We start from the raw sequence: 14,426 nt of genomic DNA, 5'->3' as shown, positions 1-14,426 counted from the left end.
AAATTCGGAAAAGCTGATTAAAGACCTCCAAGAAAAGATTGATGAGACCTACGAAGATGATGAAGCATCGTCGGAGACTCTCCTCAATCTAAAATGGCAGCTCTGTGAGGCCTACAGGGAAGAGGAAGCATATTGGCACCAAAAAAGCAGAGAACTTTGGCTTGCAGAAGGAGATAAAAACACAAAATTCTTCCATGCTTCCACAAAACAAAGGAGGGCAAGGAACAAGATCACTGGCATCCTTAATCAGCTCGGAGTATGGGTTGATACAGAAGAAGGAATAGAAAAAGTAGCGGTGGAGTACTTCAGCAACCTCTTCTCATCCTCGAATGCGAGCGATCCTAGAGTGGCCATTAAGGATGTTCCTACTTTGGTCACACCTGCTATGAACGAGCATCTCACGAAAGAGATCTCAGAAGAGGAAGTCAAACGAGCATTGTTCTCCCTGAAGCCAGGAAAGGCTCCAGGTCCAGATGGGATGACTGCATTATTCTTTCAAAAATTTTGGGAAACCGTAAAAGGTGATCTCACTAAGATGGTGAAAAATTTCTTTAGCTCTGGAATCTTTGATGGCAAGCTAAATGAGACAAATATATGTTTAATCCTGAAAGGAGAACGACCTCGTGAAATGTCAAGATTTCGCCCTATTAGCTTGTGTAATGTGAGCTATAAGGTGATCTCAAAAATTCTGAGCTTACGTCTCAAGAAGTTTATGCCGGAACTTATATCTGAGACCCAATCTGCCTTTGTGTCAGGAAGATTAATCACAGATAATATACTCATTGCTCAAGAAAACTTCCATGCCCTCCGTTCCAATCAGGCCAACCGGAAAAAATTTATGGCAATAAAAACGGATATGAGTAAAGCTTATGATAGGGTGGAATGGAATTTCTTAAGAGCTTTGATGGAAAAAATGGGATTTGATCAAAAATGGGTGGGATGGATAATGCAATGCATTACTTCCGTCTCCTACCGTATTTTGATCAATGGAGATCCCAAGGGACGAATTAGGCCAACGCGTGGGATTCGTCAGGGGGATCCAATCTCTCCATACCTATTTATACTTTGCACTGAGGCCCTAATTGCCCAGATTAGGAACGCAGAAAGAGAGGGAAAGATCCAGAGTTTACGTATTTCGAACGCAAGCCCACGTGTTTTCCACCTACTTTTTGCAGACGACAGTTTATTCTTCTGCAGAGCCGATCCTCAGCAATGTAAGGAAATTATCGATATAATCCGCTTTTATGGTGAGGCGTCTAGACAAGAAATTAACTTCTCCAAATCTTCTATCATGTTTGGAACCGAGGTCCCGTCCCATATACGTCAAGAGATCAAATCTATTGTTGGGATAGCACAAGAAGGAGGCATGGGTACATACTTGGGTCTCCCTGAGAAGATTCATGGGTCAAAGGCACAAGTCTTTGCATTCGTGAGGGATAGACTCCATAAGAAGGTAAACTTATGGACTTCGAAATTTCTATCCAAGGGAGGCAAGGAAGTCCTGATCAAATCAGTGGCGCAAGCAATTCCGACATATGTAATGTCGTGTTTTCTCTTACCAAAAGCTATATGCTCAAAACTAACTAGCGCGATAGCCAATTTCTGGTGGAGCAATAAAGCAGACAGTAAAGGACTACACTGGATATCATGGAAGCAATTGTGTACTCAACTTTCGGAAGGTGGGCTAGGCTTTAGAACACTAGAAGAATTTAATCTTGCCCTTTTGGCAAAGCAACTATGGAGATTGCTGAGATATCCAGATTCCCTTCTTAGCCGAGTTCTAAAAGGGAGATACTTTCGATATTGTAGTCCATTAGAGATACAAGTATCAAATCGACCTTCGTATGGCTGGAGGAGCATGTTGGCAGCAAAGCAGGTTCTTTCGTACGGAATTCGTAAGACCATAAGCTCGGGTTTTAATACGTGCATCTGGACTGAACCATGGATCCCAGATACGCCAGCACGGCCACCCCAAAGTTTAACTAGTGAGAGAAATCCTTTGATTTGTGTTAACACCTTGATAGATTTCAACACAAAAAAGTGGAAAATTGAACGTCTTCGGGAACTCTTCCCCCCGAAAGAAATTACCCTTATTTTGGGGATTAAACCGAGCTTGAATGCCTCGAGGGACGGCTATTCTTGGACTCTGACAAAGTCTGGAAATTATACCGTTAAATCTGGATACGAAGCCGCGAGAGCTATCTCTCGCCCTGCTTGCGACCTCCCTTCTCAGGGACCTAGTGTTACGACACTTAAGGCGCAAGCATGGAAGTTAAAAACATCACGGAAGCTTAAGCATTTCGTTTGGCAATGTGTGACTGGGTGCTTGGCAACATGTCAACGCCTGCATTATCGCCATATTGGTAGAGATAAAGATTGTCCTAGATGTGGAGCGGAGGAGGAAACTATAAACCATATGCTATTTGAATGCCCCCCAGCACGTCAAGTATGGGCTTTATCGACAATCCCTTCCCATCCTATGGTGTTCCCTTCATCTTCCCTATATAGCAACCTCGATTTTCTATATGGGCGTGGCAGAGACTCTGGTGCAACTGATCAAAACTTGAGAATGTTCCCGTGGATGATGTGGTACATTTGGAAGGCAAGAAATAAGAAAGTGTTTGAAAATATCTCTGAATCTCCGCAAGATACACTGGAGAAAGCTATCCAAGAAGAAGAAGTTTGGAGAAGAGCAAATAACAGAGACTTAGCACCAGCGGTAGTAGAAGCATGCATACCTTCGATCCCAATTCCTCAAGAATCCCTTGTATGCTTTATAGATGGATCTTGGCATACAGAGGTGGATAGGAGTGGGCATGGCTGGATTGCGTCTATCGGTGATAGAATCCTGCACATGGGGCTAAAAGGATCGCGCAGAAGCTTATCCCCATTACATGCAGAGTTAGATACCCTTATTTGGGCTATGGAGTGCTTATTAGCGTTGGACTTGGATAAAGCCCTTTTTGCTACGGATTGTTCAGACCTCCTAAGGATGACGTCTAATATCGAGGATTGGCCGACCTTTTCATCAGAATTGAAGGATTTTATTCATTTCAGAGATAGATTTGCTAATTTTAGTATTAGATATATTTCCCGAGAGGATAATATCCGTGCCGATAAACTTGCGAAATGTGCAAGAGCACGAGGTTTCTGTTTTTCCCATGTAAGCTCGTCGGTACCTAATTGGTTCTCTTTCGAAGAAAGTCATCTCCGATAACTTAATATATGGGGTTTGATCGTCAAAAAAAAAAAAAAGTGGGTAATCTCGCGAACACTTCCTCCTGATCATGAAGATCCAAAACCAATTTACGCACATGGTGTGCAAATGCAATCCCAATCCATATTCCAACATCTAAAGCTTCAGATTTATCTCTAACTACCAAATGCAAACTCTCTAGAACAGGAGCTTTATGTGAAAGCAAAGACCTGAAGACAATCTCTGAAAATCTATGGTGTTCACTTTTGTGAATTTCATAATTGAACTTGCGATTTGGCACCAACGTCCAAAGAGATCTCCAACTTTTGGACAAAACACTAGTGGCTATCAGTGGCGGACGCACGTTGACCGTGGGTGTGGCACATGCCCCACTCTATTTTTTTATTTTCCTTGAATAAATAGTATAATATTTATTTATATACCCTCTAATTTAATTATTAATCTTATTAGTGCCCCATACTAAATATTTGTCTGTATCCGCCCCTGGTGGCTATGACAGTTTTTGTCGGAAGTGAAGACAATATATGCAGAAGCAGAGCTTCAGGTAACTCACTGATCCTGTTCTTGTTCATAACATCTCGATTTCTCAAACCTTCACCACCGATTTTGCTTTCAAAGAAAACATGTTGATACGAAATTTCAGTTCACAAAAGAATTAGGGTTTTTAGATCTTACAGTTAAACCGGAAAGGGACATACCATTTCTGTTCCATTATCGTTAACAGAGTCACCAATTTGGAAAGAATCCTTCAGTTCCCCAGTGCTATCAAAATAACAAACGCTCCAAACGCAAACGCAAACAAAGCCTAACAGAAGAAACCGGCTAAAAGCTTAAGATATCTGGTAACAGTGACGATTCGGGCATCAAAATTTGTTCAATCAGCAAGAGATGATTAACAAAAGTAACACAATAACAACACTTACAGTTGCAGTCGCTCACTCGAGCTAGCACAAGAAGATTTGGAGACTGGGAAAAGACAAAAGAGTGTGAGAAACCTAAATGAGACCGATCGTTTTCCTCTTAAACTCGGCCCTTTAACAAATTAACAGAGTCGTTCATCGCCCTAATAAATTGCACAAATTAAGAGTCAGTTTTTTTTATAAGATCGAAGTTTTGTTACAAGACTGTAGAACTCCAAAATAAAAGAGTTTAATTGAAAGTAGTCAAAACAGAAAAAGTGGTTAGACTAATATTATTTTCGTTGGCACATATATTAGTAGTTTATGATGGGGTTATTTTTTACAGAAGATGATTTCAACAAACACAAAATAATGAGTTTTGGTGAACATATTTTTTTTAAGGGAATATTGTACTCACACCCACTTAGTAATACTCACATCCATTTTCTACTATTATTATACTTTATCCCTATAAAATTACATTTTGCCCTTCAAACTCAATTCACTTACTTTTTACTCACTTATCAAACCAAACACATCTCAACACTTTCTCTCTCTGCTCTTTTTCCCTCTTCTTACGAGATATATAAATAAATATATATATATATATATATATATATATATACTTTTTTTCCGGGAAAAAACCCAAAAAATACGCCATCTAATTTTTTTTTCCCGTTTAATTCCTTTAGTTATTAAATTTCTCAAAAAATACATGGTTTAATTTCAGTTGTCTTTAAAAACCTTCATTTAATTAATAACGGCAGATCCATACTTACGACATAACGACTGTTAACTCTAGTGACGAAAATGTTAACTAGAATTAAAACCCCACGTGGTTAATTAGAGGGAATTAAAGACATTGTTGCCCTCTTCTTCTTCCCCCAAATCGAGTTTTAGAACCCTAGAACCCTAAAAGCAATTTTTCTTCTCAAACTTCAAATCCCGAATTGCTTTGTTTGCGATGATAGTTGTCGTCTGAGTAGTTGCGGTTTTGGTTGATTGTGTGGTGTGTTCGTTGCAAGAATCGACTGAGATATGAGGTATGAAACCATTGTTAATTTCAATTGTAATGTTTAGGGTTTTAGGGTTCAACTCGAAATCTATTTGGGGAAGAAGAAGAGGGCAACAATGTCTTTAGTTCCCTCTAATTAACCATGTGGGGTTATATTTTAATCTTGGGTAATATTTCTGTCATTAGAGTTAACAGTCGTTATGTCGTAAGTATGGATCTACCGTTATTAATTAAATGAAGGCTTTTAAAATAATAAAAATTAAACCAAGTATTTTTTGGGAAATTTAATAAATAGAGGAATTAAACAGCAAAAAAAAATTAGATGACGTATTTTTAGATTTGTTCTACTTTATTCTTTAGTTTCTATCTCTCCTTTTTCTTATTTTCTTTGTTGTAACACTTTAGTTAGTTATTATAAAAAAATATCTGTTCATTTTTATATAATATCTTGTAATTATACTTTTCTACGTTTTAAGATGTATATTGTGAAAAAAACACACAAAGGACAAAAAGAATTGTTGTCTCAAACTTAGCAACAAGGGCAAATATGCCCACATTTTATGTCAAACTAACAAATACACCCACAAAAGTACACCACTAACAATAATTGGTTGTGGATGAAAGTGAATTTGAGGAAAGTGGGTCTTGTTGCAAATCTCCTTTTTTTAATGCTAACACAAACAGAGACGTGGGTGGGTATATTCACAACACTTTATGTTGCTTTGAAAATGCAAAAGTTACCTTTTGGCAATTCTAATGCATCTTTTGGTTTTGACGGTTGCCCACTAAAAATATGGGTGCTAGACCTTCTTAATTTTTATTAAGAAGTTAGAACCCCAACTCACGTCAACTTAAGCCAAATTACCCTAGAATACGTGAAGTACTTACTTGTTGTGCTTCAAAACATTTGAGAAAACCAATAATTGGAGATATATATATATATATTTAGTAGTTTGGGCACTTTCATCCCTTCTTTGTGTGTTGCTGAACTGCTTCCTCAATTCTGTTAACTACATATAATAAATCGAAACTGGCTTTTCCATTCATCTCTTCTAAACAGTTATATATATAAACTTAAAATCCTAATTGAACAGGAAAATATCCTAATATCTTCAAGCCTTAACTAGAAGAGTAGGTCCACACACGAGGTGCCATGAATTCGAAGCCCTAACCACATTAGCCAACTCATTGAGCATCTCATGTCTCTTTTCCAACTTCTCGAGCTCGTTAGGTTCGAGGAATATTGTGGAGAGAGTTGCTTTCTTCAAGCGTCTTGCGTTCTTTAAAATGTATGTAGCCACTTCTTTCTCATCTTCTAGTTGCCATCCGTATCCTGTCCACTCGAATGTCTCAAGATGGAACAACAAACATTCTGGTACACATTTCGGTTGATTCCATTTCCGGTCCATCAGATTATCTTTATTAATATACGATCTTGACTGAGATATCAATGTATTATTTTTAAGATCATCAATATACCTCAAAAGAGCACTGGGAAAAAGGAAAAAAAAAAAAAAAGAGTAGCTGACTAAATATGAAATGGCTTACGTCAATGAGCTTGAGGATTTGTAATTTAGGAGAACTATCGAGCATGAGCGAAAGAAGATTACACCACTCTTCATTGTTTGTATGCAGCTCCAAAGATAGAAGCCGATAGAAGATTTTACCATTAGGAAACTTGATCTGTGCATCATCAGGCAGTAGTGATTATGACACAAAACAATGTTAGCCAAGTTGCAGACAAAAACTTAAATGTAAATAGTACCTTTAAGGGTGATAAGTCTAAGGAAAGACGTTTGGCTGAAGTTAGAGGTTCCAGCATGTTCTCATTGGTTATAACAGAAACTTTGGTGATTATTGCCTCCACCAGCTCTGGGCATTCTCAATGAGACAAAATCCAAGCTTATTGAACCCATTGAGGTTCAAGTATTTCAAAGAAGGAGCATTTATCACATAGCCACCATCACCTCCAAAGTGACCATCTTCAATGGTTAGTCTCTGTAATGATGGCACCGCAATAGTTAAAGTTTCCACACGGTAATTTCTTATCCGATGCAACACCAAATCTGCAAGTCTAGGACAGCCGCATAAAAGTTTTGAAACAGATTCTTCGTCTTTGAATAGTGTATTGTAAAGATGCAACTCTCTAAGGGACTTGAAACAGACCCGAGAAGGAAGAAGGTCTAGGTGAATTGAGTACTTGAGTGTCAAGCTCTCTAGTGTATTATTGAAAGCTTACTGAGGCTTCAACTCGAAATGGAAAACTGAGTACCAATTTGCGCACATGGCGTGCAAAAGCAATTCCAATCCAAATCCCAACATCCGAAGCATCACTCTCATCTGCAACCTCCACATCCAGACTATCTAAAACCGGAGCTTTATGTGATATCAAAGATCTGCAAACATCCTCTGAAAATGTTTGGTGATTGCCAGAATTAAAATTGAGATTTGGCAACACCTCCCAAAGAGATCTCCACCGTTTAGACAAAACACTAGTGGATATAGCAATTTCTGTCGGAAGAAAAGACAATATGTGCAGAAGCAAAGATTCAGGCAACTCACTGATCATATCCTCGTTCACTACAAAGCGACCGATTTAGCTATCAAAGATAACCAAAATTAACAACAAAAATCAATATTCGTAGTAGGGTGCACAGATAAATTAAGGTCGAGAGAGAGAGAGAGACGTATACCGTTGTTGTTGACTTGTTGTTGTCGTTCCATTTTTCTTCAAACAATTTGCTTCAGACTACGAACGCAAATGTAATACATTGATATCATATTTTTCACCCCTGTAGAGTTTTTAATTTCAAACCAAATCCAAAAATTTTACAAGCCCAAAACAAATTAAAAACTACATTGATATCATATTCCTTTGCTTCCGGCCCAGGCTCACTTACCTGAATAGTTTAACTGTTTTTAGTATCCCTGAGACTTCCCGTTCGGTTCTGTTAATCTCGGACCGGAATAAATTTCTGTTCGGTTAATTCGGTTTCGGGATTTCAAAACCGAAATTAACCAAACTTTTACTTTTTCTTTCAAAAATCTGGTTCCTTCGGTTATTTTGGGATAATTCCGGTTATATATTTAGTTTGAAATTGAATAGTTCCGTTCCTCAATGCTTTGGCCAGTTCGGTTATACAAAAAATTGATCTATTTTTTTGTCAAACCAGTATAATCCGGTTATAAAAAAAACGACAACTAAACCGAACTAACCAATGTTTTTGGTTAATTGAACTAATTTCACATATTACTGATCGGTTAAAGACCTTTAACCGAAACTGAACCAAACAACCAAAGTATTGATATAGTTACTTTGGTTCGACTTATCATCGCAGCTCTAGTGTATATTGTGATTGTGTGAGTTTATAAGATCGAACTCCAAAATTAAAGAATTAAACTGAATATAGTCAACTAGTGAGTCTATAATATCGTTGACACATATTTGTATATGATGGTGTTTTCTTTCAAAAGGCGATGTTAAAATCGACCAATATTCTACCTTAGGTCGTAAGTAGGTGATGACTGGGGTATGGTTTACACCATAAACCATTAGAAATGTGAATTAATAAGTAGAAACTATATATCACACACATATATATATATATTAGACTTATAAATTTTTTAATCTATATAGTTAGAAAATTAAATTAAATTAAATACACAAAAACAAAACTTATGTGATTTTAGGCGATTGAGGCAATCATCTAAGCCGTTTTTTAGAATATTGCATCTTTTTTTTTTTTGGTCAAACAAAGCTTTCGTTAACTTAAGACCTCAAAGGAGGTGAGTTCATACAAACTGAAATACAAAGCAGATAATAAGAGAGATTCCATTAGTTTTCCAAGAGGGTGCTTAACCTTGATAGGCTTGCAATGCTTGAAAGATCTTTTGGGACCAAAGCGGAATCGAACATGAAGATAGACTTCTCGAATTCCTTGACCAACAAGTGATCATAAACAGCTAGCGCAATATATGCATACTGGCTTTTAAAAAGGTGCTCCACAAGGGAGGTACATGATAGGTAGCTCGCCAATAAGAGACTAATCAAGAACAAAGGTTCAAGAGTTGCAACAGTTTTAACCTCAAATCTCAGGGCAGTGGGTGAAACTCCAAGCGGGAAACGCAAGTTATATATGTGATACCGTAACAGAACAGGTGGGTCTTCTCTCACATGACGTCATCGGCCATAGAGGTTAAGGAATTCCACACAAAGTTTGTAGTCGGTTGCACACTGGAATAGTAATACATACCCAAGCTTACCATCAATAGGCGAATGGGAAGGGGGTTGGGAGTTGGGCTTGTCCAGAGGGCATACTTGAGAAGATAAATGCAAAACTGTAACAAAGCAGGTGGGTCCTCCCTCGCATGAAGCTCTTGGCCATGGATGTTAAGGAATTCCACACAAAGCTTGTAGTCATAGTTACACTGAAACAATAAACCTGATCCTAGGAGAATAGGAGTTAAAATCTAAAAATTACATGTACGGGTGATAAGTCTAAGAAAGACGTTTGGCTGGAGTTAGAGATTCCAGGATGTTCTCATCAACTATTTTGGAAACGTGACAGAGTTTTGCCTCCACTAGCTCTGGTGCTTTCTCAATCAAACAAAACTCAAGATCATGAAACCCGTTGATGTCCAAGTATTTTAAAGCAGGGGCATATTTATAACATAGCCTCCATCCCCCATTCCTGAGCATACAACTTCTATGGTAAGTCTCTGTAATGATGGCACCTCAATAATGAAATTCGCTACATCGGCATTGCAATTTCTATGCACGACCAAAACTTCGAGACAAGGGCAGCCAGAGAAAAAGGTTGGAAACAGATTCTTCGTCTTCAAATTCTACAAGGTAAAGGTTCAGCTCTGTGAGAGACTCGAAACAAACAGGAAGTCGAAGATGTATAAGAATATTATACTTGAGTTCCAAGACCTCGAGTGTGTTATGACATCTACCCAAATCTCTCGAAAAGTGTGCAAATCCTTCCTCATCAAACTGAAAATCCAATACCAATTTACGCACATGGCGTGAAAATGCAATTCCAATCCATAATCCCAACTCAAAAGCATCGTATTTATGTCCGACTTCCAAATGCAAACTCTCTAGAACCGGAGCTTTATGTAGAATCAAAGATCTGCAAAGATTCTCTGAAAATTTATGGTCGTATTGGTTATAGCTAGAATCTATGAACTTGAGATTTGGCAACACCTTCCAAAGAGATCTCCACCGTTTAGACAAAACACTAGTGGCTATGGCAATTTCTGTCGGAAGTAAAGACAATATGTACAGAAGCAAACATTCAGGCAACTCACTGATCCTGTCCTCGCCACCGATTTTGCTGTCAAAGTAAATCAAAATAACAATCAAGGTCGGAGCTTACAATTAAGAAACCTCAAAGAAGATAAACGAAACAAAGAGAGCATATATATACCGATGTTGTTGTTGTTCCATTTTCGTCCAACAATTTGCTTCAGATTTACGACCGCTCCAAACGCAAATGTAATACCCGAATCCGGCTAATGCTTCAGATATGATAATGTATTAATGGTGATGAGTAATCAAATGCATTAAGAGAGAGAATACCAACAGTTAAAAAAGATATATGAGTCACATGTCACAAAACCCTAATACAAATATCATCAACAGTAAATCAAATGCATCGACAAACTCTGAAGAGAAAAGATAGAGAAGACGACGGAATCAACAATTTTGAGACTTCCGTTCGGTTTTTCGTTTTTTCAGTTTCGTAAAACTTGCCGAGGTTAGCCGGAATAAATTTCTGATATATTTGGTTCCTCGGTTAATTAGGTTTGGGAATTTCAAAACCAAAATTAATTTTGTTTCTTAAAATCTGGTTATTTCGATTATTTTGGAATAATTTCGGTTATGTAAGTGGTTTGGTTAGTTCGGTTCCTCAGTTCCTTGGTCAGTTCGGTTATTAAAAAACTAATTTATTTTTTTTTGTAAAATCATCTCCACTGGTTTTTCTTTTTTTTCACATCTAGAGGTGATTTTGTTCCAATAGATACCTCTATTTTTTCCTTTAAAAAGAATATTTCATAGAGATTTCTTTTTTATTTTACTATTAATACATTTTACTTATAAAAGTTGCAAACTAACCCATTTATTTTAGTATTTGTGAAACTTTCATAAAATTATCATAGTATTTAAAATTTTAACATTCATAAATATTATTTAAATATCACATTTATTAAAAGAAATACATTGCATCATATAAAATAATTATTACTAAACTATTTAAATATATATTTTATTTATTTTGATCATAAATATAAAAGTGTTAAAAGTTCAACTCTATTATAGAGAAAAAAATAGAGTTCTTCTATATATATAGAGAAAAATAGAGATCTCTATTATAGAGGTAGAAATAGAGATGGATTAGAGTAGATTTTATTCTAAAATAGAATTAAAAAGCAAATATATAGGTGGATTGGAGATGTCTTAAACCCAGTATAATCAGGTTATTTAAAAACACCGAGGACTAAACTAACGGAAGTTTTTGGTCAACCGAACTAAATTTCACATATTATTGATCGGTTAATGACCCTCAACCAAAACCGAACCAAACAAACCAAAATATTTGTTCGGTCACTTTGGTTCGATTTATTATCCCAACTCTAGTTTATATAGTGTGTGATTGTGTGAGTTTATAAAATCAAACTCCAAAATAAAAGAACTAAACTGAATATAGTCAACTACTATGTTATCCATAGATTACAACACAGAACAAGTTACAAAAATAACTAGTGAGTCTATAAGATCGTAGACACGAATTTGTATATAATGGTGTTTTTTTCCAAAAGACGATGGTAAAATCGATTGATTTTCTGTGTTAGGCCGTAAGCAGATGATGATTGAAGTATAGTTTAAGCGTCTACGCCATAAATCATTAGAAATGTGAATTAATAGATAACAACTATAAAAATTATATATTACACAAATAAAAATAAAGAAAATATTTATATAATTTTAATAAACAACATATGCACGTTAGTAATATACATATATATTTATATATATATTGATATTAGGCGGTTGAGGCAATGTCACTGAACCGCCTAAACCGCTTTTTAAAACATTGCATCTAACACACACAAAAGAAATGAGTTTTGGTGAACATATTTTAAATGCTAAGTTGCTAACACACAAGCAGAGACATGGGCCATAATCATTTGTTGCTTTGAAAATGCAAAAGGTATTTTTGGAAACTCTAATGCATCTTTTGGTTTGACCATTGCTATATACAGTACCTCATGAACTAAATATATATGGGTGCCTTATTAAGAACCCTAACTCATGACACTTAAGCTAATGACCCTAGGAGATGTGAAGTAGATTGATTTGCAGTTTTGCACTTTTTCATAGCATTTATCCTACCAATTACAAGAGTAGGTATCAGCTTCACACACGAGGTGACATGAATTTGAAGCCCTAACCACATTAACCAACTCGTTGAGCATCTCACGTCTTTTTCCAACTTCTCGAGCTCTTTAGATTCGATGGGTTTTGTGGAGAGAGTTGCTTTCTTCAATCGTCTTGCGTTCTTAAGGATGTATGTTTCAACTTCATGCTCACTGTATCGTTGCCATTCGTATCTTGTCCACAAAAATGTCTCAAGATGGAACAACAAACATTCAGGTACACACTCTGGCTGATTCCATCTCCGGTCCACCAGATAATCTTTATCAAATCGCGTTGACTAAGATGAATGTAATACTTATGATCACTAAAATACCTGAAAGAGCACTGGGAAAAGAGATAGTTGAATAATGTAATGACTTACATCGATGAGCTTGAGGATTTGTAATTAGGAGCACTATCAAGCATGAGCGAAAGAAGATTACACCACTCTTCTTCGTTTGTATACAGCTCCAAAGATAGAAGCTGACAGAAGCTTTTACCAGTAGGATACTTGATATGTGCATCAAGTAACATTAGTAGTACACAAAACAATGTAACCCAAGTTGTAGAGAAAATCCCCTATAAAATCTTAAATGTAAATATTACCTGTAAGGGTGATAAGTCTAAGGAAAGACGTTTGGCTGCAGTTAGAGATTCCAGGATGTTCTCATTGGTTATATCACAAACGTCAGTGATTTTTTACTCCACCAGCTCTGAAGCATTCACAATCAGACAAAACTCAAGCCTATGGATCCCTTTAAGGTTCAAGTATTTCAAAGAAAGAGCATTTATCACATAGCCACCCTCTCTATCTCCATAGTAATCATAATGTTTTACATTGTATTCATCTTCAATGGTTAGTCTCTGTAACGATGGCACCGCAATAGTGAAAGTAGACCAACTGGTAGATTCATGCACGACCAAATCTTCAAGACAAGGGCAGCCACATAAAAGGTTGGAAACAGATGATTCGTTTTCGAAGAATACATTGTAAAGGTGTAGCTTTCTTAGGATTTTTAAACAAACATGAGAAGGGAAGTCTAAACAAGTGAAATACTCGAGTTTCAAGATCTCAAGTGTGTCATTATATGTACACAAAACACTCGGAAATCTTACTGAGCCTTCATCTTCAAATGGAAAACTGAGTACCAATTCTCGCACATGGTGTGCAAAAGCAAGACCAATCAATATCCCAACATCCGAAGCATCACGCTCATCTTTAACTCTCAAATGTAGACTATCAAAAACATGAGCTTTATGTGAAATCAAAGATCTGAAAACATCCGCTGAAAATGTATGGTGATGATTATTAAAATCAAACTTGAGATTTGGCAACAACTTCCAAAGAGATTTCCAACTTTTAGACAAAACACTCGTGGTTATGGCAGTTTCTGTTGGAAGTGAAGACAATATATGCAAAAGCAAAGCTTCAGGCAACTCACTGATCCTGTCCTTGTTCACAACACCTCGATTACTCAAACCTACACCACCGATTTTGCTGTACAAAGCCAAAAAAAAAAAAAAAATTAAAAGACTTAAAAGGAGTTCAAAGAAAATAATGGGAATGTAGATAAGGAAAGCGAAGAGTACCATTTTTGTTCCATTTTTGTGAACAGAGAGACAGCAATTTGGTACAAAATCCGTCAAATTGCAAGCACACGAACCCCAACTAGAGCTTAGATATGATCATTGTGACGACTGGCAAGATAGATTCAGCTTAGCAACTATTCAATTGGGTTTTGTAAAAACTAATAAGCAAAAGGATTAGCAAAACATTATTGATTTGAAAGATTCAGCCACAAAACCCTAACAGAGTAAGAGAGTTTGAAAAAAAAAAAAAAAAAAAAAAAAAAAAAAGNAATAAAAGGGATT

General features: G+C 36.6%; 1 protein-coding gene and 2 pseudogenes across 1 annotated transcript; all 3 read right to left on the bottom strand.

The window, feature by feature from the left end:
- Positions 6,244–7,727, bottom strand: LOC104698981 (annotated as a pseudogene).
- LOC109133326 (FBD-associated F-box protein At3g49020-like) lies at positions 9,903–10,583 on the bottom strand. The gene is made up of 2 exons (XM_019246341.1): positions 10,564–10,583; positions 9,903–10,470 (listed from the first exon to the last, which is right to left on the bottom strand). The coding sequence occupies exons 1-2, from the start codon at positions 10,581–10,583 to the stop codon at positions 9,903–9,905; spliced, it is 588 nt and encodes a 195-aa protein (XP_019101886.1).
- Positions 12,527–14,158, bottom strand: LOC104698980 (annotated as a pseudogene).

Source organism: Camelina sativa, chromosome 6 (genome assembly GCF_000633955.1).
Source record: "Camelina sativa cultivar DH55 chromosome 6, Cs, whole genome shotgun sequence".
NCBI lineage: Eukaryota > Viridiplantae > Streptophyta > Magnoliopsida > Brassicales > Brassicaceae > Camelina > Camelina sativa.
Note: the sequence above shows the minus strand (reverse complement) of the source record. Positions and strands in the feature narration are given on the sequence as shown.

What these genes read in the sequence shown, in the direction of transcription:
- LOC109133326 (XM_019246341.1), bottom strand. Translation starts at nt 10,583, where the DNA reads ATGGAACAACAACAACATCG. An exon ending in ATGGAACAACAACAACATCG is followed by an intron (nt 10,471 to 10,563) that starts GTATATATATGC and finishes TTACTTTGACAG; the next exon opens with CAAAATCGGTGGCGAGGACA.